General features: G+C 51.7%; 1 protein-coding gene across 1 annotated transcript in view; it reads right to left on the bottom strand.

Annotated features, from left to right (window-relative positions):
* CACNA1E (calcium voltage-gated channel subunit alpha1 E) overlaps positions 1 to 26,847 on the bottom strand; it is a 463,628-nt gene that overhangs the window by 333,528 nt on the left and 103,253 nt on the right. The window contains exons 3-4 of the mRNA XM_045297985.1: positions 10,122 to 10,227; positions 9,197 to 9,336 (exon numbers count right to left, since the gene is read on the bottom strand). Coding sequence (XP_045153920.1) covers positions 9,197 to 9,336; positions 10,122 to 10,227 — 246 coding nt within the window. The remainder of the gene's footprint in view (positions 1 to 9,196; positions 9,337 to 10,121; positions 10,228 to 26,847) is intronic.

Below are 26,847 nucleotides of genomic sequence, written 5' to 3'. Positions count from 1 at the left end.
GGTGAAGGGCAAGAATGTCACTTTGCAGACGACAGTGCACCCACCACAAGCCATGGTACGTTCAGTGGCCTCGAGTGCCTGCGGCAGTTGGACAACGAATAAAGAAGCCCACAGATGAATGGATGCATTTGCATGTGGGCGCCCACAAAGAACATGCACAGCATCATGGCCTGCCAGAAGAACAAACTAATCTTTCTTGGTAGAAGTACAGCCAAAATGCTCCTTAGAAGCAAAGCTGGGGAGACTCTGTCTGAGTACTTCGGCCATGTGGCTAGAAGGGACCAGTCCTTGGAGAAGAACTCCGTGCTTGGTGAAAACAAGGAAGACCATCCAGGGGATGGACTGACACGGTGGCTGCAGCGAGGGACTCCAACAGAAGAACAGATCCGAGGACGCCCTGGGCCGCAGTGTTTCCTTCTGTTGCCCAGACTTGCTATGAGTTAGAATAGCCTCAGGGCACCTAATGACAGCAGTCACCTTTGAATGAATAAAGTTGGGGGCGGGGATCAAGGGGATACACCAAACTGCCCAAAGACAGTGAAATGTCCTCTATTCCCCCTGGCCTTCCCCTCCACCTTGCTGGCATCCAGGGCAATTCCAGCCCCCGCCCCTTCTGATCCATATTGGGCTTCTGTCCCTGAGCAGGGACAGCAAGAAGCAACCTTCCTGGAAAGAGAACCCATCTCCAACAACAACAGCTCCCACCCAGAACACAGTGAGTAGCTGCTCAATAAACCTGTGTGGAAGCAATCGTGATGCGCTTCCCTGTACAAAGGAGCATGTGCCTATCTGAGTAGGGCCTGTCTACCCGCCCGGGCAGCACGCCAGCTCCACTCACTGCCACGTGCTCCCAGGACTCACTCAGAGCGGCCTGGAAGGGCCTGGGCTTTTCTCGGACACAGACCTGAAAAGAGACCGGCTCACCACACATTTAGCCTTTTGCCCTTTGCAAGCTTCAGTGCCAAGCCGAATCCTTCCGACGCTGTCATTCCCATCCTTCACCCTTTCCAGGGGAAATGCATTTACTTGACAGAGAAAGCCAGGTTCTTTTCCCTGACAGAGGGGGATGCAGCAAAGCAGTAGGGGATGCCCAGGCAGAGGTGGGAATGAGCACAAAGCTGGGGAGGAGGTGCTGGTGGGCCAGCTGTCAGCCTCGCTGTGAGAAAGGGCGTGGAGAGCAGTACAGCTGGGGCAAGCACTGCACCCCAACGTTAGCATTCAGGCCCAGGGTGCCTCATCTCTGTCCACAGACAGGCCAACCCTGAGACCGCCATGTTTCTGCCCTCAGACTCCGTTTCCTCCTTCCAGAATGACAAGCTCTCCTAATTTTGCCCACCGCCTGTCCTTTCCTTGTTCCACCTGCCCAGCTCGCTGGCCCGCAGGCTCGGGATGAATGCCCAGGGTCCACATCCTATTCCCGTGGAGATTTCCATCTGGGCCGGCCTGCCTCTGCAACACTTCCCCCGCGCCCCCAGCACCAGAGGCAGGGCTCCACGAGGAAACACTTTCCTCGATCATTAACTGCTTGGGAAATTCACGTATTAGGGAGGCCTCCTTACAGAAAACCCTCTAAAAATACCTATGAATGTATATTTAGCTCCAGATAGCATCCTCCTACCACCAGGCTTCAGGCTGAAGCTTGCCGCATGCGCCCCTGGCAAGACCTGGGCCTGAGAGCTGGCAGCGCCCGCAGCCTCTCTGTGGTGTTTCTTGTCCTTCTTCCCTGGTCTCTCCACACTCTGCCCAGCTCTCCATGCGGGGACGGCTCCCTTCTTGGTTTAGACGATCCTCTTCTCAAAGCTGACCCCGGTCTTAGTGGTGTGACATCCGTAACAGAGCTAGAACCAGTCCCTAGGTCCCCGCTCAGAGCCTCCTGTGATGCCCCCACCCCATCCCGGTAAAGTCCACTCTCCTGTCTGTGACCTGACCTGGCCTCTGTCCACCTCTCCCAGCTCAACTCTCAATAGTTTCCCTGTAAACTTCCCAGAAGTGCCCTGACGCCTCTCTGTCTCTCTCTTCCTCTCTTTATCACCACAGAGCATCTGTCCAACAAATTATTCTTTCTCCCCCAAACTACCTCTATTTCCATTCTGGTCTAGCTCTTAGTCCTACGGGTCCCTCCTGCACATCCCATATTCAGCAGGGCTTCCTTCAAGAAGCTGTCTCCAGTCCCCCAGAGCTTGGCTGGGTGTCCCTTTTTGGTGTCCCATGGCACCTGGAAACACCCATCAGGACCATCTACCTACACTCTGTGCAGTGTTTCACATGGGGGGTGGGCAGGGGTGCTCAGTACAGGGCAGTGGGATGGGGATAGGCCTTGGGATAATGGTCTAGGTAGGCAGAAGACCCCTAGGTTCATATACACCTGACCTGCCTGCTGAATTTGTACTCTCCACTCCAGATAGCAGGCTAATCATCTCCCCCGTAAAGCCAATAACAGCGATGACCAAACCCGCGGATTTGTTTGGCTTTGGGTTGGAAAGAGTCAATGCTCACAATATTCTACAGCAGTGATTCTCAACCTCCCTAATGCTACGACCCCTTAATATCATTCCTCGTGTGATGGTGACCCCCCAACCATAACATTATTTTCATTGCTACTTATAACTGTAATTTTGCTACCCCAAAGGGGTCACGACCCACAGGTTGAAAACCACTGTTCTGAAGTGTCCCGCCACCTATGGCTTAGCATGCCACATGCCCATCTTCTCGATGGGAAGAGGAAGCACGCTTTTCACCATATGGCCTGAATCTGGCAATGCGCCAGGGCAACCAGAAGAGATGGGATGCATTGTGGCTGGAGAACAGTCTCCGGGGGAAGCAGAAAGTTATGCACTCATCCACTAACTGAACGGTTGGCAGTCAGAATCAATGCAGAGGCAGCTCAGAAGAAAGGCCCAGCCGTCTAGTTCCCAAGATCAGAGTCAAGGAAAACCCATACGCACACAGTTCTACCCTGAAGACAAGGAACTGCCAGGAGTTGGAAGCAACTCACCTGAAACTGGTTTGGGGTTTTGAGTGTACCTTGAGTAAGCCTTTACTAAACCATCCAAGGACTCCTCGTGGCACAATGGGTTACGTACTGAGCTGCTAACCACGAGGTTGGAGATTCAAACCCACCAGCTGCTTTGTGGGAGAAAGATGAGGTTGTCTGCTCCTGTTAACAATGGAAAGTCTAAGAACCCTTATGGAGCAGCCCTGCTTGGTCCTAGAGGACCACTCTGAATCGGCAGAATTGGCAGCAGTGGGTTTCGTGTGGGTTTTTAAAGAGGAGCCCAGACACTGGAGGCAAGCAGATCTTTATCCTACGCCAACCATTGGACTTTGAGAAAGCTAGTCAAATGGTCTGCGCCACAGCTTCCTTGTCTGCACAATGAGAATGGGCAATGGTCAGGCTTTATGATGCTTCCTTACTTGGCTACAACATAAATATCTATATTACACGTGTATGTAATATAGCCCCGGCAGAGGGCTCACCAAAGGGCAGCTTTCATGATATGGTAAATTCCAAGTCCGGCAAAGCTGCTGCTTTCTCCTTGCCCCTCCCTCCAGCACTAGCCACTTCCCAAAAGTTCAGTCCTCGGTGGCCAGTCCTACCCTTTCCTCTGTCTCCAAGGAGGCAGCCCTCCAGTGGGAATACTGAGGACCTGACAAGGAGGCCCGAATGACGTAATGGCACAGGGATGGATCTCCAGCCTTCATCTCCCTAACAGAGCAGCCAGCATGCAAACAGCCTGGGCAGACTTGTAGGTAGGGCCTGGTGCCTCAAGACCGCACAGTGTAGGGATGTGGCCCTGGTGGTGGTGTGAGTTACGCACTGGGGTGCTCACCGCAAGGTCAGCAATTCAGTACCAGGAGCTGCTCCGTGGGGGAAGATGAAGCTTTCTACTCCCTTAAAGCGTTCGCTGCAGAAACAGACAGAGGCAGTTCTACTCTGTCCGTACAGGGTCGCTATGAGTCGGAAGTTTGGGCTTTTTATGTCCTGACCCATGCTATGCTGAAAGTGAAGTCGCATGCCTTCGTTAGCCAGAAGCAGGGAAATCTTTGGATTGGTGGTGGTGGTGGTGGTGGGGTGTGTGTGTGTGTGGGGGGGGGGGGAGCCCTCAGCTTTGGAGCAGGAATATTCCTTGGATTATGCCCCTTCCGTGATTCCTCCACCTTGCTTCACGAGGCCCAAGGGACGATGACGAGAAGGCTGCTGCGGCCAGAGGGTGATAACTCCCAGCAAGTAGGAGGCTGTCTCAGGGCCTCCATTTCCTCATCAGTAACATGACACGCACAAGTCCCACGTAGGAGATGGGGAGCTCAGATGAGGCAATACCCGTAAGTGCCCTCCTGCCACTGGCAGGCCTGTGAACAGGAGGGGTGAGGAGGTCGGCAGTGCAGACGGGCACGGTGGCCTCGGCCAGGGACAAAAGGACTTACACCGGCCCGCTCCGTCTGACACCCCCACCCCAGCCCGCTTCCCGTCCCACCCTGAACGGAGAAGCCATGCTGCCTCCGCCCGGAGCACTGCGTCGCGCCCTGGCGCCTGTCACTCCTCCTGTGCACAGGAGGAAATGTGAGGTGGCACCTGGAGATCAGGTGGGAAGGAAAGCTGTCAACACTGTGGGTGCAGGTGTTAGGAAGGAAAGGGGGACTCGTGTGGCTTGAAAAGGGGGCGGGGTAGGGACAACAATAAAGGCGCTGGCCCTGAATTGAAAAAGCAAGGCTCTCATTCCTGAGTCTGCCACCGAGAAACAGGGCCAATTACTGAACCCCTCTAAGAACCAGACGACTGATCTCTAAAATGGGGGCGCCGAGCCTGCTCCCCTCTCTTTGCAGGCTTACATAATCGTATCCCAGGGTCACCAACTCTAAGGCCCCACCAACTGAAAGAGGGCCCATCATCTCATGCATGGCAAGAAAGGCTGAAATAGAGAGAGAGGAGAGGAGAGGAGAGGAGAGGAGAGGAGAGGAGAGGAGAGGAGAAGGAAAATGCTACCAATTACACTCTATTGTTACTGAAGGAGCCCTACTGGCATAGTGGGTTACGTGTTGGACTGCTAACTGCAAGATTGACATGCTAATCTCCCAGCTGCTTCTTGGGAGAAAGATGAGCAGCAAAGCTCCTATAAAGATTTACAGCCTCAGCAACCCAAAGGGGCAGCTTCACTCTGTCCTCTGGGGTCACTGTGAGTAAGAACTGATTGGACGGCACTGAGCCTGGTTTGGGTATGTCATTATTGTAAGACTCAGGGGTAGAGATGGTGGAGTTGCTGTCTTCCAAGAGGTAAACTGGGGCTCGATTCCCAGCCAATGCACTTCACACACAGCCACCCACACACACACCCCCACACCCCCATCAATGAGGGCTTGGGTTTTGCTGCGATGTTAAAATAGGCTTCAGTGGAGCTCCCAGACTAGGAAGAAAGGCCTGGGAATCTACCTCCAAACATCAGTCGACGAAAATCGTATGGTTCACAATGGTCCAGCCAGCAACTGATCACAACGAAGACACAAGGCGGGGCCACCTTCTGCCCCACTGTGCATGGGCCACCGTGAGTTAAGAGTAGACTTACTGCAGCTGAAAGTGGAGATGCTGCAAGAGTGAGATGTTCACACATGAAAACTCCACATCTTGAACCTGATGTCATGCGGCCGAGTAAAGCTCAAAACGTAAATGGAGGAATCAATCTGACGATTATCTAGCCCTAAAAAGAAAAGAAGTACTGATGCATGCTATAACACAGATGAACCTTGAACACATCGCTCTACGTGAAAGAAGACAGACACCAAGAATGTCACATTGTTTGGTTCCGTTTATAGAAATGCCAGAACTGGCAAACCTGCCGAGACAGAAAGCAGATGAGCAGTCACCAGGAACTAGGTAGGGTGTGTGGGGTGGGGTGGGGAGATGAGAGTGACTGCTGATTGGGTAGGGGTTCTCTTTTGTGATGATGAGCATATGTTTGCACTAAACAGACCTAGTGGCTGCACAGTAGAGTGTACTTAAAAAAAGATAAATGCACTAGTTCTGACCTTAGGTACTGGCACCACTGCCAACTGCTCTGAAAGAAATCACATTAAAAGGTCCTGAAGAGAGTCCTCAGAGAACAATGTGGAAGGTAACTCAAAATTATAAGGAAGATAAGACCTGCTGGTCTAATAGAGACTAAGGCCCTTAGATACTTTTCGAGTCTAAAACCAAATGCACCAGAGGATCAACTTTCGCCAAATCATAGGCCTGTAGGGTGAACAATCACCCCAGAGAGGTATGCACACCTCGGATTCACCAACCATGCAACAAGAGCGGGCAGCTTTTGCCCAGGAATAAAGCTGACCAGGCACGAAGGGATGGGAAAGAAGGGCCCGTGGGAACAGTATACCGAGGGAGGAAGTGGGAGAGTGAAGCTACATCGCGGGGACTGCGATCGACCTCAATTCCACCTTACAAATCAGATTAGACCAGAGCATGCACACTGCTACAGATAAGAGCCCACAACACAGGGAGTCCAGGATAGATAAACCCCTCAGGGCCAATAAGCAGAGTAGAGATACAAGGAGGATTAGGGGAGGGTGTGGGGAGAAATGGGGAATTGATCACAAGGATCAACTTATAACCCCCTCCCAGGGGAACGAATAAAAAAGAAAAGTGGGTGAGGGGCGACGGTGGATGATGTAAGATATTAAAATAATAAGCTATAACTTATCGAGGGTTCATGAGGGAGGGCAGGCGGGGGAGGGAGGGAGAAGAAATGGGGAGCTGATATCAGGGGCTCAAGTGAGAGGAGAATGCTTTCAAAATGATGATGGCGGTATATGTGCAAATATGCTTGACACACTGGATGAAAGTATGGATTGTGATGAGATGTAAGAGCGCCCAATAAAAGTATTTACTAAAAAAAAGAAAACCCAATGTGTGCGAACTGTTGACTGAAAAACCAATGTGCTCTGTCAATTTTCACCCAAACACACTAAAAATTGTTCAATTAGCAAATTAATAATAATAAGTGGGCTGCACCAGGAATTTCAAACTACCTCTGACACATTCAGAACTCAGCATGACAGATGTCCCACAACCTTACCATATCACATACACACGGACATTACAGGCCGTTTCTTCTAGACAGAGCTTTAACATGTCTAAGTGGCTCGGATTCCCATGTAGACCTTCCCTAATGCGGTGCATTATTTCTTTTAGTGACATTCTAAAGTATCTCCATGAATGTAAGACAATGTATATAGTGTATGCACACATGAAGCCTCGTTTACAATACAATAGACAATTTTTCAATTAGGGGGAAAAAATTTCAGAAAATCCTTTTGGGCAAAACCAATCCTTTTGTGCAAAAGACCAAAACCAATCCTTTTGTGCAAAAGACCATTCGGAAAATCTTGGAAGGCAACAACCATCCAAAGCAAACTCCGTGCCCAGTGACCCTACTGGACAGGGTAGAAATACCCCTGTCAATTTCTGAGACTGTAACTCTTTATGGGAGTAGAAAGCTTCATCTTTCTCCCTCAGCAACAGGTAGACCAGTATTTCAACACAAAGAGGCAACTCTACTTATTTATCTATTCCTAGATTAAGGGGGAGGGGGGTTGCTGCTGCTTCCACGTATCTAATTATATACTTGAGGCCACTGTATCTGCACCCTTTTCTAGCTAATTAATCACAACTGGCAAGAAGGTTAAAAAGAGGAGTGCCGTGTTTACACGGCTGTTTCAGAAAGTCTGTGGGGAAATGTAATGTACAGATAATGGCACTTTGCCACAGACTTTTTGAAACCCGCTATATTCCATAAGATACGGTGGATCAAAGAGCCAGCATTCCCAAGCACTTACCCTCCTCAGACTTGACCTACCCCAAACCCCTCAGCTATTCCCTGAGGGATGAGGGGCCTGGGGTGGAGTGGACTGTTTTCCTTCTCCTTAAATGCCCCCTCTCTCATTGGTTAGTCGTAACCGCCAGCTACACATTTCTTCTCTCCTCACCTCCCATGCCAGTCTCTTCCTCCCGTCAGGTTTGAGCTATTTCTCTGAAGAGGCGGGTACATCTCCTACATGGGACGTGGAACCCTCTCTGAGCATGGACTGCTCTCCTGTTTGCAAAAGCCAAGACCCGCATGACACAGAGTCCACCAGCCTCTATCTATCTATCTATCTATCTATCTATCTATCTATCTATCTATCTATCTATCATTTATTAAAAAAAGAAGAAAACCCAATGTGTGTGAACTGTTGACTGAAAAACCAATGTGCTCCACCAACTTTCACCCAAACACACTAAAAACTGTTTAATTATCAAGTTAATAATAATAAGTGGGCTGCACCAGGAATTTCAAACTACCTCTGACACATTCAGAACTCAGCATGACAGATGTCCCACAACCTTACCATATCACATACACACGGACATTACAGGCCGTTTCTTCTAGACAGAGCTTTAACATGTCTAAGTGGCTCGGATTCCCATGTAGACCTTCCCTAATGCGGTGCATTATTTCTTTTAGTGACATTCTAAAATATCTCTGTGTCACACGGGTCCTTGGGCTACTCACTAGACTCATCACAGATGCCGCCACCAGCACGGAGCCATTCGTACCAAAAACCTGGTTCGTCAGATATCACACAAAGTGCCCTACGACCACGGGTAACTTCCCCAGACTCCGGGACAGCCCTAACGTAGTGTTGACTACATGGATTTTTTTAAATGCATCCAGAGGTTAACTGTGATCAAATCTTATGTCTTCTCACATTAATAAATCTAAAAATCACCCATAAAGAAATCTATGATCAGAACACAAGTCTCAACAATCAGTTCAGAACACCTGGCTGGCCTCTCCAAGCCCTCCCAAACTCTGCACTTGTTTGCCTCATTGGGCCATCTTTGGCAGCTGTCCCTCTGGCCAGGGACAGCTGCTCACTTCAGTAATAAGGCCACCTGGGAAATCCTGCCCTCCAGAGAGAGGCTTGAGTTCGGCACTGGCCACAAGCAGAAGCTACAGTAGCCAGACCTTGCGGAGTCCCAGGGCTTCTGCCCAAGGCCCCCTGCAGCTCCACAAAGCACCTCACCTGCCTCTGGGATGCAGACTCATGGGGACCTCATTCCTGAACCTCAGTCCCTGCTGGTCCTGTCTCTCTACCCTGCACCGGCAACCTGCTGATGCCACAGGCTCTTGCACATGGGAAGAAAGGGAGGGAGGGAACTCACCCACTGAGGACCACGATGAAGTCCATGACATTCCAGCCATTGCGAAGATAAGAGCCCTTGTGGAAGATGAACCCTAGGGCCACAATTTTGATCCCAGCTTCAAAGCAGAAGATCCCAATGAAATAAGGTTCTGTCTTCTCCTGTGGGGTCAGGGAGAAAAGGCATTAGTAAGGGCCAGGCTGGGCTTCACCAGACACAGGCACAAGCACACCCCAGCGACTTCCCCTGCCCAAGCCTCTCCTCGGTCCCACAGGAACCCCCGGACATCGGGGCCGGGAAGGGAGGACCCCAAGGATGAGGCCGGCAGGGACGCGTGACAAGCACAGGAGCATGGGAGACCCGGGTGAAGAGACCACAGGCTGGGGCCACACCAGGAAGGGCATGGATCACCCTGGATCTGCACTACAGGAGTCTGTTGTCTGTTTTCCACTGCCGCCTTCCCACAGTCGGAAGCTCACGTGCCCTCCTTCAGGGGTTTCCAGCGGCATTTAAGCCTCTCTTTGAGGTGACTGCATGAAGCATATGAGTCATCTTTTTAAGGAGAACTTAGTGGTCCATGTTGGGGAAGTTCCCGGCCAGGAAGGCATGCAGGCTTTGGCATCCCTTCCTCTGCTCGCCTCTCCTGACCACTTTCCCCCTCTCTACCTGGGGCTGGGGGAGGGAAACAAATGGACCCTTTGTTGGCCAGGCAGTGTTCGTCATGCCCTCAAAATGCCCTGGGGTCAGGGGGTTGAATGACACCCCCTTCACTCCCCTCATGAGCCCCGGTGGGGGTTGTCACGAACTTGACCCTCGGCACAGGACAAAGTCCTCACAGGACTGTGGGGTAAGGAGAGAGGGGATAGGGGTGGGGTGCACAGAGAAGGACAAGACAACCACGGGAGGCCAAGACAGGGTGAGAAAGTGAGGCGGCGGCGGCACATACCAGTCTGCGGGACATCGGGGTCTTGTCATCTTCTGGCAGGTGCTGCTCCAGGGCCAGCACGATGCAGTTGGCAATGATGGTGGCCAGGATCATGTACTCAAACGGCGTGCGGAAGCACGAGTTAAGGAGTGACTTCAAAGGGCCTGAGGCGCGGCCTCCAGACGGCCATGCCCACCCATCCGCCCACTGTGACCACCCTCACTGTGCCCAAGGAGTCTGCATAGCCCGTGGCAGCATAGGACTCCACCTGGACAACAGGGGGCTTTCCAAGGAAAGGAAGTACAAGTCAGTATGAAGTCAGGCGCACGGCAGACACTCCTCATCTCTTAGCGAATTCAGGGACCTGCCTGGGAATGATCCAGGGCTGAACAGGGTGGCACGTGGCAGCTTATCCATGGGCTGCTAACCACAAAGTCAGCAGTTTGAAACCACTAGTTGCTCTGTGGGAGAATGAGGCTTTCTTCTCCTGCAGAGAGTGACAGTCTCAGAAACCCACAGGGCCGCCATGCGTCAGAACGGACTTGATGGCAATGAGTTTGGGGTGTTTGAGAGTTTTGAAAGCAGGGGCTGGGATGGAAGGGAGGGGAACAGGGTCAGTGCTGCGTCAGACCCCCCAGTCCGCCCCAGTCTTCGAGGCACTGGCCTGCAAAAAGAGGCATGCGCAGGGACCTAGCTTTTGCAGTCCCCTCCTCCCAAGCCTCTGGTCAAGCAGTAGAGAAGAACAGGAGACCGGTGCAGCTAGGCCCCCTTGACTTCAGTAGCTCACCCCCAAGAGCAGAGGGTGAGGCCAGGAGGAGCTAGGGGCTCCCTTCCCGCTCCCCTTGGGCAGTGAGAGGAAGCAAGTCCAGGCATCTAGAGGCGCTCTATAGACACGTGGAACACAAAGCCAGCCTTTATTGTTACATTTTTCTGAAGGCAGGTGAGGGGGCTCCTGGCACCTTTCAGAAGAGCAGGGCTATGACTCAAGCATCAGCCTCCTGACTCTGACAGAAAGGTTTTGCCAAAAACTCAGCGGGAGGGGAAGGGGGTTTCTTAGGAGGGAGGGAGATGGAACCACCAGCTCCCAGAGTGGAGTCGCTCTGCACGTTTGATTTCCTCCTGTAACTACTGTTATGACAAACACCAGCAAGCGGCTGCCATTGGCCTTGCTGCTCAGCCTGTGCTCTGAGAGCTTCCGAACTCCAGGCAGGCGAGGAGAGGTGTACTGCTGGCAGTGTGTGTGTGTGTGTGTGGTGGGTGGTGGGTGGGGGGGGGTTGGGGAGAGGGCATTCCCAGGCTGGCTGTGAAGGAGGTGGGACCCACAGAAGGGGAGCCCCATGAGGCCCGTCCCAACCATGGTATTTGCATCAAGGTTGCACGACTTCCGACATCGGGGCAGCCGTGACAGAGTGGTCAGGGGGCAGTGCTCAGGCAGAGGCTGTGAGCACACTCAGACACGAGCTCTGGTCCAGGTGGCAGGGTGGACACTGCACGGCCCGAGACAGCCAGCTGCATCAGAGCCTCCGGTCCTCCGTATTCTCGCTGGGATCCACCAGTGCCACCGCCCCCCCCAGTCCCCCCCAAGCGCATAGAGTCGCAGATCCCTCCCCAGCTGGCATCCTTCTTGCCCACACATCTCCAACATTCAAGCAGGACCCAAGCCTTAGGGACAGCCAGGCTGGCCCCTGATGTCCTGTGGCTCATGCCCAGGCTCTGAAAACTGGACAGGTCTCACACCACCTTGGAGCCAGCGCCCTGCTCCACACCCCACTGTACTAGAACCCCCCGGGCACTGCACAGAGACGCTCCCCACACACCTGAGCATGTGTCCCTCTCCCTTCCATCTCTGTGGGCACCCAGCCAGACTCTGAGAGCGAAACAAGCAGGCAGACACATGCGCACCTACTCAGAACAGGTGCTCACCCTCACCTATCCCACGGAGGGCCCAGAGTGCCCACAATGCCAGGGGAATTACTCCCACTGGCTTCACATCACAGCTCGAACCCAGGGCCCTGAACCACCTCCGTGCCAGAAGTCCTCAGAACAGGCTGGGGCGTCCTGGGCCTGTTGTGGACTTCACAGACCCCACTGGATAAATTCCAATGGGCCAGGGCAGACACAGCGGCCCGAGAAGCCAACCCTTTATTGAAAGGGGTCCTGAAAGGGAACTAATTGGTAACACCGGGCTGGCGATTCACTGAGACCACACTAGAAGCTTCGAGCACCTGGGGAAGCAGGTAAGATCACAGCATGCCAGTGCCGCAGGACCTTGTAATCAAGTTTCAAGGGCAAGCATGAGGCAAGTGACAATAAGCAAGACTTCTTGGGACCTTCAGTGCTGACATACAATGTGCAGCCCACCCAACAAAGGGCGTAGGGATGAGCACACAGCCACTCTCAAACTTACTTCCCCATGGAACCCTTTGCTCAGAGCCTCAGTGTGGGAGTGGCAATTGTAGGCACCCACTCGGGAAGCCAGAGATAGGGAGCGGGTCTCACCAGGAGAGTAGGGGGAAGAGGGCTGGAGGCCACAGGAAAAGATGCCCCACCCCACCCTTCATTCTTTCCCTCTTCCTCATTCCTGATAAGAATGTTCCCTAAAACCATTTCCCTTAGTTTGGCCAGGGAGCTCTCCATGCGAGCCCAGGAGGCTGGTTAGGAATACCTCCATATAAATCCAAGAGCCTGACAGGGGCTCCCTCGGCTCCATAGACTGTGGAGCTTAGACTGGGAACTCGCACTTGGCATTGCAGCTGCTCATTTGTCCTGGTCTGCTGGACGGCAGCGATTGTTTTGGGCTGTTGAGGGGTCTTCCCCTGAGAACCCAGCAGTGGTGACCACAGGTCGAAGAGTAAAAGCGGCCTCTCCGGTGCTCAGTCTGCAGGCAAGCCAAGTGCTGGCAGCTGTACACCTTTCCAGGTTTTCCACAGCAATCCCAGCTTGGGCTGCCACCACTTCCCTGCTATCCACCCCCTCCCTTCCTGCTCCTGGTTCCCACCTCCACAACTCTATTTTCCCACCCAGACAATCTAAGGCGAAAGCGCTCTGCCAGGACCGGTACGTTCAATTGACCCAGAATGTCTAAGGCAGCTCTCCAAGGGACAGCCTGGCCACCAAGACTGCAGGACATACTGGCTGGCCAAGGATCCGGATGGCGGAGGTTCCTGCAGTGCCAGGGACTGGTGCCTGGAAGCTGAACTCTAAAGGTGGGAATCTGGTTTACCAGCAGGTTCTCAGGAGGCTGAATGTCTACCTCCAGCCTGGGCAAAGCCAAGGGCTCCCTCAGAGCTGCAATCCCCTCGCTTAAAATGTTGGCGTCTGCTCAGGTGCACACACTAGGCGGGTGGACGGCAGGCCTTTCCAAGCACAGCATGAATTCCCGCCTGGGTTGATGACGCGCCTGGGTGAGATCTGGGTGCAGGAAGAAACGATGGCACTACGAGGATTTGGGTGTCTGTGGATGTGGTGAAAAAGAGGGCGGGACCACACAGGTCTTAGGAGCGACATTAGAACCATCCAATCCCTGAGAAGAATGTCAGTGGGCCAGGACGGCCCTAGCCACTCTCACTACAGCCCTCATCTCAACTCCCCTGTCCCCAAAGCAGCACAGAAATTACCCCCTGCCTGAGGCGGCCGCTCTGCTCCTCTTGTCCCGTGTTAAGACCAAGTCGAAATGTCGCCTTACAAGAGGGGCTTTCTCCCTGGGGCCTCTAGTTCTTCAAGATGTGGAAACTTTATTATTTCTATTCTTATTAAGTTCCCCCAAGAAGCTACACCCTGAAAGCCAGGTCTGTGCTTTGTCCGTCTCTCCACTGGCAGCGACTGAGAGACCTCCTAGCATATAGTAGGGGTTTACTTAAAGTTAAATGAACGCACAAGGGGGCTTTGAAAATTTGGGGGAACATTCAAGGATCTGTTCCTTCCATTTTCCACGAGTCCCTGGGAGGCCCCTGTGAGAATGAGCACAGAGGCATCCCCTGGTGGAGCCTCTCATTGAGGCGGCATGAGAAAGAGAGGGTTGCTCTCTCTTACGCACTGGGGCTCCGGCCGGAGGCTCTGCTCCATCCCGCCCCTGATGGCTGCCTCAGAGGTGCCACTCTGTGTCTTCCTGCCAGCAGGGCTGCAAGCCCAGTGGCCATGGTTCTGCTGCACTCCGAACCAAAAGGTCTAGGCGGGATATTGTGGCCATAGGTCCGTACAGGTTGGACACAGCCGTGACCAGGTGAGGTCAAAAGATGTTGCCCCTCTTTCCTACGGCCTCCTAGATGCCATCAACCTTGGGGGCAGGAGGAAGAGTCTGTCCAGAACTGTGACCCGTCCTGCCTAGGAACCTTCTGACTCCCATTGCCGCCTGGGCAGGACGCAAGACACAGGGTCGAGGACAAGGTCCGCCACCCCTGGCAGCCAGAGCAGTTGTGTTTTGAGATCTTAAAACACGCGGAGCTGAGGGTGCAACAAGGCCGGAGAGCCCGAGGGCAGAGGCTCAGCGTAGGATTCACCCAGCACTGCGGCGAAGCCCCACTCCCCGCCACCGAGTCATTCCAACTCCCAACACCCCTACAGGGCAGAGGAGAGCTGCTTCCCAGACGGTCGCTCCTGACAGCGGACAGCCTCATCTGTGGGTCTGCACTGACGACCTCACGGTAAGGAGCCCGGTCAGGAACCCACGTATGCCACCACATGGAACCAGTTGCCCTCAAGTCAGTCCGGAAGCATGGTGTCCGTGAGGGAGTGTACAGCGAGCTCCCCCACAAGGTTGCTGAAGGCTGACTTTTCAGAAGGAGATCCTCAACCTTTCCTCTGAGCAGCCTCCGGGGGATGCAAACTCCCAACCTTGCAACCTTTCAGTGAGTAGCATTTAACCGTTGGCACCACAAGGGGCGTTTTGGCACACAGTAGGCACCCAAACACTGCTTCTAAATAACAAACTACTAACTTGGTGCAAAAACGGAGTTGCTTAGGGGAGCCAGGGCCAGAGGCAGCCTGATGGAAGGCATCATCAACACTCGTCATGCTGGGCACCCACTGGAACTTGTGGACTGCATACTGTGTGTGCATTACGCACTACACATTACGCATTACTCATCTTGTGGGGAGGGGGAGGGCGCTAGCGTGCATAGAAGACCCCTGTCATGTACAAACAAAACCAAAATGGGAGAAAAGAAGAAAAACGTCAGTCTGGGAGAATAATGAGTCAGCTGCCTGAGCACCAGGATTATTGTCACTTTCTTCTTGACTCCTTTCTGCACTATGTTTCTGAGGACCATTCATGAGCATATATTCATTTTTCATCATATACTGTATTCATTAACTTAGAATCAGAAAAAAAATCTATGGAAACTTTATGTATTCTGGGGGGAAAACCCCCAACACTCAAGCAACCAGATGGAATGAGAAAATGACCAGGAAAGTGCTTTGAAATCTATACAGACACCTCCTTCCTCCCCGTCATCCGGCTCACTGTCTGTTCCATGGGGCCTCATTTTGTAAACTTTCCTGGCAAACGTCCCCAAACACCCCTTCGCTCCTTTCTCCCTCGGAGCCCGTTAATGAGGACCTGTGTCGCTCCAACTCTCCCTTTCCGTCTAGCAGCTTCAAGACAATCATTAGGGAAATGATAAAAATAGGTTCGCTTATTGATTTATCTCCTTTGCCCAATGCTCCTTCCTCCAAGCCGTTGACTTGTTTCCTTAGCAACACAGCTAATTTGGGCCGCTGCTGCTCAGGCCTGCACACCTGCCATTTGTTCATTTCCTTCCTGAAGAAAAGAAAGCTGGGGCAGGGGAGAGGGTGACCCACCCGCAGGTTGTGGGCTGTGGGGACAGACAGCGCTGGCTCTGCTGCTGGCCAATAGCCTGGCGGTTGAGCTGTCTCAACCTCCCCATCCCTGCCTCTCTGGTCTGGGTCTTCAGGTGCAGGACTAGAAAGGGCTTGGGTCCCAAGCAGCAAGCGGAGGGTGCCCCAGGGAGCTACCCATTTTTCTTACTGAGGGGATGCCCATCCTAGACCCTTGCTCTCAGCCACCTGCGCCCAGCGCTGATCACATCAGGATCAGGGCACTAAGGACACTGCATTCCGCACGCTGAGGAGCCACCTGGGGCAAGCAAGCAGACAAAGTGCACCCTTCCTCCCACTCCAAGCCTAATGGAGAGGGCGCTCCTGTGAGGAGCAACCTGAGGCCACTCGTGCAAACTTCCGGGGAGGCAGGAAGAGACCGGCCTGGGAGACCGGTCTCAGCCTTCTCTTCCCACTTCCCTCTTCCCCTCTTCAGGCCAGGCTCCGATCGCCCCACAAGAAGCCGTTCTCCTTCCACGCCTTTCAGCCCCCTGATCTTGGACAGTGAGTTCTAAGACCGGGACGAGTCCGAGAAGGTAGTCTGGGTGTCCTCAGAGCCCCTCTCTCCACATCACGCTCCACCTGCACGTGAGCCTCATGCTACCCTTCCAGAGCGGCTCAAAGAGCAGACACCATCACCCGTCCTCAAGGGACCAGGATCACAGTCAACAGTGACACACGGAAGCCCTGAGAACACTGTAAAGTGCTACACAAATGCACAGTCGTGCTTATTACCCTAATAATCCCAGCTTTCAGCAACCACTGTGACTGGAAACGTTGGAGAAGGCATCTGCTAGTGGTCAGCGCCTCTGGGAGGGTGCTGACATTGAAGAGACCCACCCCAATGCGGGATTTAAAAGCGAATTATGGTAATGAGCCTCCGGGAATAGAGCAAAGACATTTGGCCCAGACCTCCTGGGAATATGGAAAGCACATCCAGGCAGCAGTCCCCAAGGAGGGTTTATAAAGCTGATGGCTCTGACGCAATCTCTCCAGTGACCAGAAGGGACATTAATCACACCCGGGCCAGGGCTAAGCACAAGAGGGCGAACCCTCACCGAAGGCTGGCTCCAGCTCCTGCAGGTCCTGATGGAAATGCAGTGAGCTCTTGCTGCTGAGATCACATCCCCGACGCCTGAGTCCACTGAGAGCGCTGCATCTGTCCTGAGGGACAGGCACGACCCCTTAGCTCCCGTCATCACTCCAACCCAGCCTGGCTGCCTCCTCCATTCATGCCCTCGTCCTTCCCATAAGCTTCTTACAGGGTTCTCGGCCTGCTGTTCCATCCACAGATGCCTGGAGAGCAATCCGTCAATCCTCCACAGGCTGAAAGGAAAATGAAAGCCCAAACTGTGGAAGCAGACCGGAAGCCAGCTCTCCTTCCTGGAAGACTGTCTCACCGTGTCTCCAGACTGCTATGAAGGAGGAGTGAGGATAAGACAAGATGATGGAAGTGCAAGAGGGCTTTCCCATGGCCTCTCCGCAAGTGTTCCCCTACTTCCTCCCTAACCCGGGTTCAGCGAGAAGCCGAAGGCCGTAAGACTCTCAGCCCAGAGACTGAGTGCCTCCTTGGTGGCTTTGCAATCACTCCCATGGTTGACCTCCAAGGGCAGATCTTCCCAAAGGAGACCCATCCAGAAAAGGGAATAAACACAAAAGAACAAAACAGGAGAAATGCATTCCCCAGAGTGCTCAAGGGTTACCCAAGCATGTTCCAAGGTTGTAAAAACAAATGCCAATCTTCTGAAACCGTCAGTCTCTGGACCACACCTCACCTCTCCATTCCCGTCTCCTTTCTCTGTCCTTCTGCTCAGGTTTCCAGCTCTTCCCCAGGGGGGTCAACAGAGTGTGAACCACACATTATCCAAAGGGCTGGAGGGCTAAGACCGTGGGGATCCATGGGAGAGAGGATCAGTGTCCAGCCCTGGCCACATTTCTGGAAAGCCTCACTGTGTCACCTCCTTCCCACCCCCGGGACAAAGAGATGCATTGTTTATAAGCAGGCAGACAAGGAGCCTGGAGGGCTCTGCACACTTCACGTTGTCCCATTTCATTATCTCACCGCTCTCCCGACTGCAATTTTTCTCAACGCCCAACCTCATCTTTACACACACACAAAAGATTAGATCAAAAATCCAAACCCCTTTTCTTTTATTAAAACAAAACAAAACAAAAACGCCTCACGTGTCTTCCAGCCTTAACATCAGTATTTTAACTTTGGTTTCCATGGTGATGGGATGCAACCTGCCATCACCATGACAACAGCTGCCTCTGTTCAGATTCACCATCTGATGGGCGGCCCTGAACACACATATACATCTCTCCCTCTCTCCCTCGCTCTCCCTGGCTGTCAAGATTACTCCTACTCCTGAAGACTTAAAACCTAATGAATGAAAGACAAAGACAGCAAAATTGAGAACATAACAGAGAGACGGAGAACACCCTAAAAGGCTTTCAGTTCACTGGTAGAGTCCCACTGCTCTCGTATAGGGACCAATGGACTCGGTTACTCAGAAACAAAAGATCCCTACTATTACCCTTTCAATGCAGGCTCGGAGGCATTGAACTTTTCATTGGTCTCAGACCAAAGAACTCCTTGGTTCTGCCCTCCACAGAAAATGAAAGAAAGTTCTCATTACCACTATTTTCATTAGCCCATACTGAGGTTCAAGGCAGAGTCTTTGGAGCCCCAAATTCCAAAAAAAAAAAAAAGGGGGAACAGAAGTTCTGAGAAATTAAAGACAGCTTGGGTCCCCGCCTTCCTCCACGTGTGCACTTTCAAAGGCATTCAGCTGGGTGAATCTTAGCCTAGGCACTTGCTACAAGTCTAACTGGATCCTGGACTCCACACGCTGTCATTCGACACAGCGTTTGGGTAATCAGGAGACAAGTGATTGAATGCTACAGAAGAGGGCAGAAAGGAAGGGGGCACATCAAAAGCCGCTGGAAGAAAACAAAACAGCAGTGGGAAAATTACCTGTTTCGGAAACTAGGATGATTGTGTGTTGATGACACGCTGCTGACGACTCTGAGCCCGTCCAGAGTTCTGGCAGCAACCTGTGTGTCAGGGAAAGAATAGAGGGCGGCTGCGATCAGCAACCACACCCAAGACCAGGCCCCGCTTTGTATCAGCGCTGGATTCGTGGGGTGTCAGTCAGCACTCTGCGTGCAGAAAGATGAAACGCCTTTTGTGAAAGAGTCCACTGATCAACTCGGGGAGAATTTCTGTTTTCTTTTGAAAAATCTGCAACTGTACCCTGGTGTTCAAAGCCCCTTGCTGAGCCTGCAGACTACATCAGAACGTGTTGAAGGAACTACGGGTACTCAGTTGGGGGGCCGGAAGACTTGAGAGAGATGGCATTGCTGTCTGCACATTGCCCAAAGGGCTGGCTTGTGGGCGCGGGGCTCAGATGTTCTCTAAATTATTCCAGAGGGAAAAGCTAAGACCAAAGAGTGGAATACCTACCCAGAGACAGATCTGGGGGCAATATAGAGAGCCTCCACTGTCCCAATGAACTCTATTTTTTGAAGCAGTAAGTTGTTCTACTACCTCTACTACTTACTGCATCGAGTCGATACTGACTCATAGCGACCCTATAGGACACAGTGAATTTCCAAAACTGCAACTCTTTATGGCAGTAGAAAGCCTGGTCTACCTCCTGAGGAACAACTGGTGGTTTGAAACTGCTGAGCTTAGGGTTAGCAGCCCAACACATAACCACTATGTGGCCAGGGCACTAAATAGTAAGTTCAGTGGTATGTTAATAACTATTTAAGAACCAGCTCCCCAGGGGTTAATCCCTTTCATATTGTGTGTGCCAATTCTAGGGTGTCGACATCCTTTCCTTGGCCATGCACAAGCTATCAGTTTGACCTCACTCAACATGGAATTGGGAAGAGAACCACACTGGGTGTTCAACAGATCCTGTACATCACTGGCTTTAAGCTCACTCTGTCTGGGTGACCACCAGCTACATACTAAGTAGAGTCCTATACTTGATGGGATGTGAGCTGGATCAACTCTCGTCTGCACAAGTGGTTAAGTACACAGGTTGGCTGAGGTTCACTGAGCCTTCAGCCATGACTCACTCTGACCCCTCAGCTTCAACGTATTCTCTTAATTGAACCTGGACTCAGAAGTCTGCAGTAGCACCCTTCTCACAGCAGGCTGAGTGATGCTGTCGGTGTCCCATTAGCAGTCACTGGCCAATGGTTTGCACTAAACTGTGAGCATCAACCACTCCATTCTCTCAGGGGAAGCAGCTCTCAAACATTAAGGACACCAGGTCTGGTTGGATTTGTCTACAATGCAGGGTAGATAGCTACAATTTGAAACATTCCCCAGTTAGATATAGGGGGTCTTAAAAGCTAAGGGTCTCAATCAGGTGAAAGAACAGCTGAGGGAATTAGAATCTCAGAGGCACAGTGATATGTGGTCCCACTCAGTGACCCAAGGTGACAGAGTAGAATAGTCCCCAAGAGTAGTTCTTTATGGGAGCACATCACCAGGTCTTTCTCTTACAGAGCCACTTAGTGGGCTCAAACCAGCAACCTTTCTGTTAGCAGTGAGCACGTAACGGTTTGGGCCACCCGGACTCCTTGAGGGGTGCATTCGAGTTCTGCTAACAGTTTCAGTGTGTTCATTTTATAGGTGTGGCTACTGAGGCCAGAGGAGGGACAGGCTGATCAAGAGCCAAGGTCAGAATGCTCTCTGAATGCTCTGCCCCATACCCTGAAAAACTCAGAAACCCTCAGAGCAGCTAGGAGCTATCAGAACAACCAAATGAAGTTCCCTGGCTTCTTGGCTAGAATTGAGAGTTCCAAAACAAAGGGGTCGTAGTTTGACCTTTCTTCCTCCATCCCAGCATTACTCAATTCTTCTCAAATCGCATATCTCTTACAGCAGAACCTGGATGGGTCCTATTTATTTCCTTGGGGCCACCAAAGAGCCCTGCAAACATTGTGCAGGGAGTCCTCGCCTGACCATTCTTACTGCAGTTGGTGTTACGCTGGGTAGGAAGAAGTCTCCCAATCTTGGTGTTGGGCTGGGTAGAAAGCAGACTGTTGCCTACTGAACATTATGTGATAGCATCATAGGTTCTCCAGCAGCTCACAAGGGATCCTCTTCAACAACATTTTGGGGAAAGGAAGCATTAATGTCTTTCTAAAAATCACTGTTTCCTATGGACTCACTGGCTCACTGCAGTCTGGCCTCACTTCTCCACAGTGTCCTTCTCTTGGCCATCCCTAGTCTTTCTTAATTAAGGTCATTCTTAGTAATCCTGATGCAGACCCCGTGTCCTGTGCTCCAATCCAAGAGAAATATCAAAAACACGCATCTATTAACTACTAAAAGGACCAGGAAGTCACAGGAAGGGAGCTAGGAGGAAGATGACAGGGCAGAGAAAGGATGTGGAGGGAAGAAAAGAAGAAATGTGATTAAAGCAACCTCTGACTGAGAAGCCCCAGGTTCCAGTCCCTGCCCTGTCATTCAGAAAGACACCCGTGGCAAGTGTGGCTCTCGGTTTTCTTAGAGAGAAGTGGGTTTGATTGAAGGTTCTTGTACACCCCTATATCTTTACTAGCCTACCAGGCGATGATGCTAGCAGGCAGCCTGATGGGAAAGAAAATGGGGGTGAAAGAACATCATCTATCATAAGGGAGAAGAGGCCACTTTTCAGAAAGTTACCACTAATGAAGGTCTCCAACGATAACATTTCCAAACTGGAAATCCCAGCATACGGTAGAACACTTGCATGCATCTAAACATCCGTGGAAATCTTTCTACGTTCGCAAAGACACTGGGTAGGTGCTCCTTGAGAATCTGGACTTGCTCGAAACTCCCCCAGGCAGAGCTGACTCAAGGTTGCCTCATGTCGGTGGTCTGTGTGGTGGGCTGCCTTTTGGACAGCTGCCGTCCCACAAACCAACTTGACCGTTTTCTACTCTATCGGGCTATGACGCTTTACTCCAGCTACCCTGCCCTTTAACTCCATTTGATTAAAAAGCTGAAAAGGCAGAAACATTCAAAAAGATGAAAGTTAAAGAAAACGCCACTCATGCGGCCTCCCCCACCCTGCACTTCCCATTATGGGCACCTCTGCAAAACAGAGGGGTGGGAGTGAGCGTCTTCAAGGGCTGGGGATGGAAACACAGCGGGCTTTATATGTGAGCATGGAAAAGGGATGGCATTTTCTAATCCAAAGCCTGCTGCAGGATGGGGGTGGGGGCAGTGTGGCCATGGAACTTGGGGTACCAGAAGACAAAATGCCAGAGCCCCCACGCTCACACCCCAAGGACACAGGGCAAGACTTCCCAATGAGGTCTGAGGTTCACTTCCTGATGACCATGTGATGTACGTAAGCTATCTCTGTTCTTCTCCCATACAGTGATCTCCCATGCCCTCCTGGGTTCAGGCTCATACCAAGTGGGCACCGTAGATACAGGCAAGTGAACATCTCTTTAAAAGGTTGCTCTGTTTGGGAGGAGTAGCTGCTCATCTGTGGCCACATGGTACAATAAAAAGCAAATAGTCAACCGAATCCATCAGACCGTATCAACCTATGCCCTTGGGCCAATCATCTGTAGAATGAGAACAGCAATGCCCACACTTCACATAGAGCTGGAGTAAACGAAGTTTGTCTCTAAAGCAACACCGTGGCTGCCCTGTCACAACACAGTTATTCATTAAATGTCAGTTCCCTCCATCCCCTCCCAGCGACGCATCCTGAAGAATGCCTGGATGGTGGTCCCCATAGAACACTGGCAAAATTCTGTGATTATAAAAGTGGAAAAAGTAAAGGCAGGTGGGAGACAGAGAGGATAAACTCTTTGTCATGCTGCAGGGCTTGTTTGGAGGCGGCCCCTGTCTGTTGGACAGCTCTTAATTCCGAGACTCTGGTCCCGAGTTTGCCCTTTTGAGCCCATCTACTAATGTTTACGACAGCAATAAGGTCAGTCTTCCTGAGCCTGTCCATTCAGATCTGGCCCGAATCATCACCAGAAAAAGGGGTTAGAGAGAGAGAGAGAGACGTAGCCCCTTTATCTCCCTAACTGCTAAGAAAGTTGGTGGAGATATCAAAAATAAATACCTCCATACGTAAGCCCGTATCAGAAGGAAGCAACTCACATGTCAAAATGCCCAGGTGACTGGCCCCCTCCTCATGTTACCACATCCACCCACCCATCCACCCACCCACCCTGCAGACAAGCCCACACCCTTCAACTGCTCCTCGCATCCCAGACCAGTAGAACACATGCATCCTTGGGCATCCATATGGCTCAGTGATTTCACAAACACACATTCCCATGCAAAAAAAAGTCCACAGCTAGCAGCAAGGACGCAGCTCCCTTTATTTTTTGGTCTACTCCCTAATTTTAAGTCTTCTGTCCAGTCTCCTTAAGCCAAGTGACACCCTCTCATTCTCCACTCACATGCACACCAGCACGCAGGTCCCTGAGAAGAGAGGTCCTCAAGTGTCCCAGGGTGAGGGGACCTGGAACTAGGCTGGTTAGGCAAATTTCCAAGGGCTCCAACCATGAAGCACCCACCCCACACCAACATCCCTCTCCTTCGGAAGCTTCTCCCGCTGCTGCTCCAAGTCCAATTCTGATTCTCCTCCGCTAGAACCAAGGTCCACCAAACTCAAACCCAAAGCCACCGAGTCCATCCCCACTCAAAGAGACCCTAAAGGACCTTTCCTCTAGCAGCCCAGCACTTTAACCACTGGGACGCCGGCGCTCCTGCAGTACAGAGACAACCAAAAGAAAGAAGAAAAACAGCTCCACTGCCATCACGTGGACTTTGGGCCTCGGGTTCACAGCAATGCTCTGGGACAGAGTAGCACTGCAATACAGGGTTCCAAGGTGGGAAATATGGAAGCAGACTGCTGCCACATCTTTCTTCCCAGGAGCAGCTGGGGTTCAAACCAGCTGACTGGAGCTGAGCACTTTCACCACAATGCCACCAGGGCTCCTTGGAACCAGGGTAGAGACCCTCCATCTCCGAACACCAGGGGAGCAGGCAGCCAGGAGCTGGAGCCCATGGGGCGAAAATCTGCCCAGGGGCCAAGCTGAGCCTCGGGAAGAATTCCTTCAATTCCTTCAAGGCTTCTTTTGAAGGATGGCAATGCCTTCAAATAGGCCATCGACTGCACCACGATGAAGAATTTGGCAACCATTTCCATACAGACAAAATCACATCTAGTGAGTGTGCAGTAGGTTCTCCATGGTTTTGAATACAGTGAACCCTCGCCACTTCGCACTTCGACTTCCGCGGCTTCACTCTATCGTGGTTTTTGCGTAACAGCGCATGCTCTGTCATTACTGCCAATGATTGGCTCATACTGTACACGCTTCTGTCTGCATCGCTATGTATCGGAGCTACGTATCAGATGCATTTTTGCTTTTGTACAGTGTACTGTAATTGTTTGCGATTTTTAAGAAATTTTATCTAAGCCCTATGATGGCTCCTAAACGAGCTGCTGCTTCTAAGCCTTCTGACAATAAAAATAAGCGCCAGAGGAAGATGCTCACCATCCAGGAAAAGGTAAAACTTTTGGATATAAGGAATCCTACTTCGCGGAATTTCATTTATCACGGTAGGGTCTAGAACCGATTAACCGCGATAAACGAGGGTTCACTGTACTTGCCTTGTGAGCTGCCCTCTCGGAGTTGCTGGGAGGAGCTTACTGTGGAGATTGTTCCTGTGGGCCTCCTTTCTGGGTTGTACACCTGCATGTGTCCTTAAGGACAGCTTAAGTGTGGAAACGGAACAGTAGAAACATACCAAGAAAGACAGGTTTCGATGTAGGTATGTTAACACCTTATTTCTAAAAAGATAAGCCAGCGACTGGGATTTCTACTCCCGTCAACAGTTACAGGCTCTGAAACCCACAGGGGGGTCACTGAGGCAGCGCTGACACCAGGGCAGCAAGCATGGAGTTTGGGACCCACTTCACCAAAGGTGCCCATCTCGGTGGGACCATCTGGAGGACCAAGGGCAAACACTTAGCACACACTCAGGAGGAGATGCCCAGTCACGATTCTCTCAAGCAACACAACATTGGTACCAAGGCCTGGCATGTACATTCCCTGCAACAGCTTTGCCAACGGTGAGCCAGGTGAGAAGAGTGATCTCATTCTCCTGCCCGAGGACAGCCTGGCTCAGGAAGGCCACCAGATCAGCCGCACAAAGTCACCTGACCATGATCTGAAAACCTGGAAAGAGGCCAGGGAACTTTGGTCTTCTTAGAAGGACAACGCCATATTGATTCATTTACAATTAACCAGTGAGGAACAACTTAGATTCAGGCACCCCTGACTCCATGCCCAATAACGTTCCGAGCATTTTCCAGGGATTATCTGCACTGACCTTCACAATTCTGCAAGACCCTCCCTATAGGAAATTTAATGTGGCGCAGCAGTTAAGCCTTGTCTGCAAAACAAAAGGCTGGGTGGGGTCGCGGGCACTCAGTGGCTGTGGGAGAAAGCCCTGACAACGCACTCCTGTAAAGACTGCAGCCAGAGAGCTGCATGGTCAGCTCTGCTGCCACCACCCACCACGAGTCAGAACTTTCTCAAGGCACTGGAAACAACGACATGGGTCATGTCACTGTCTCCCTTTTAAACTCGAGCAATCGGACGGAGGCAGGGAAAGGCCAAGTAGCTTGCCCGGGGCACACAGACAGCTAGAAAGAGGCAACGGCAGTATTAGATTATAATCCGGAGGCCATGTCTCTACCCACAATCTCCAGCTGCCAAGCCCAGGCTGGGGACCCTTCCCTCTCTAAGCAAAATTCCCCTCACATCGGCCTTGGGCTGAATGACATTTAATACCCTTTAACTCTTGAGATCCTAGACTTTGGCTTGCCTTGTAAAGACAGAAAGTGTTGCCGACATGGGTCTCTGGAAATACCGAGGGTGGACTTTGGAGAAAGCAGGATGTTCCTAACCAAAAAGAAACGGGAAACCGTCCTACAATTGATTTCAGTAAAGCATGTGGCAAGGATACCGTGCCCAAGGATACCTGCTCACAGGATTGAGAAAAGCCCAGTGGCTAAAGCGGAGTCCCGAGGGTTGAAGCTGTCTGAACAGTCGACCGGGCGTCACTCCCAATTCCAATCCCAACATGATCAGTCGCTGGAGGGAAAGTCTAAAGCCTGCGTTTATCAGCTCTACAGATGAGGCAGCGCTCAGAGCAGAGCGCTCACGCACTGAACACGAGGGACAGTGTGTCCCTAAGGCAGCAGTTCTCAACCTGTGGGCCGAGACCCCTTTGGGAGTCGAATGACCCTTTCACAGGGGTCGCCCGATTCCTACCAGTAGCAACATTACAGTTATGAAAAGCAACGAAAATAACTTTATAGTTGGGGGGTCACCACCACATGAAGCACTATGTTAAAGGGTCCGGCGTTAGCAAGGTTGAGAACCACTGCCCTAAGGGAAACCACGGCAACTTCAGAGCCGCATCGCCTGCGCCCAGGGCTCTGCGATGGCGGCCGTGGGTCACGACTTCCTCTTCTTCCCACTCCGTCTCCTTGGGTTCAAAGGTGGGTAGAACTGCCTGTCAGACGGCTGGTTGGCCTTTGGGCAGACAGCCTGAGTTTCGTCAGTACTCAGGAAAGGCAGTCCCGTCTCCACTTGGAAAGGCTCTCTACTGGATGGACTGCAGGGGATGGAAAGGCAGGGGATAAAAAGTACTGGAAATAGAGTCCCGAATTTAGATTCAGAAAATTAAACTGAGTGAGAACCCAGAGAGAGAAAACTAACTTTGTCGTGAACTCATGTTTAAAAGATTCAGGATTTTTAGCTGACTACAACCTCAACCTCAATTCTAGTCAGAAATAGAAGGCTATTATTCTACACACACACTCTCCCTCTCTAATAATAAAATTATTTTCATTTAAACAAA

This window comes from Echinops telfairi, unplaced genomic scaffold, assembly GCF_000313985.2.
Source record: "Echinops telfairi isolate 266 unplaced genomic scaffold, ASM31398v2 ScPeMD7_7424;HRSCAF=8462, whole genome shotgun sequence".
NCBI classification, from domain to species: Eukaryota; Metazoa; Chordata; class Mammalia; order Afrosoricida; family Tenrecidae; genus Echinops; species Echinops telfairi.
Note: the sequence above shows the minus strand (reverse complement) of the source record. Positions and strands in the feature narration are given on the sequence as shown.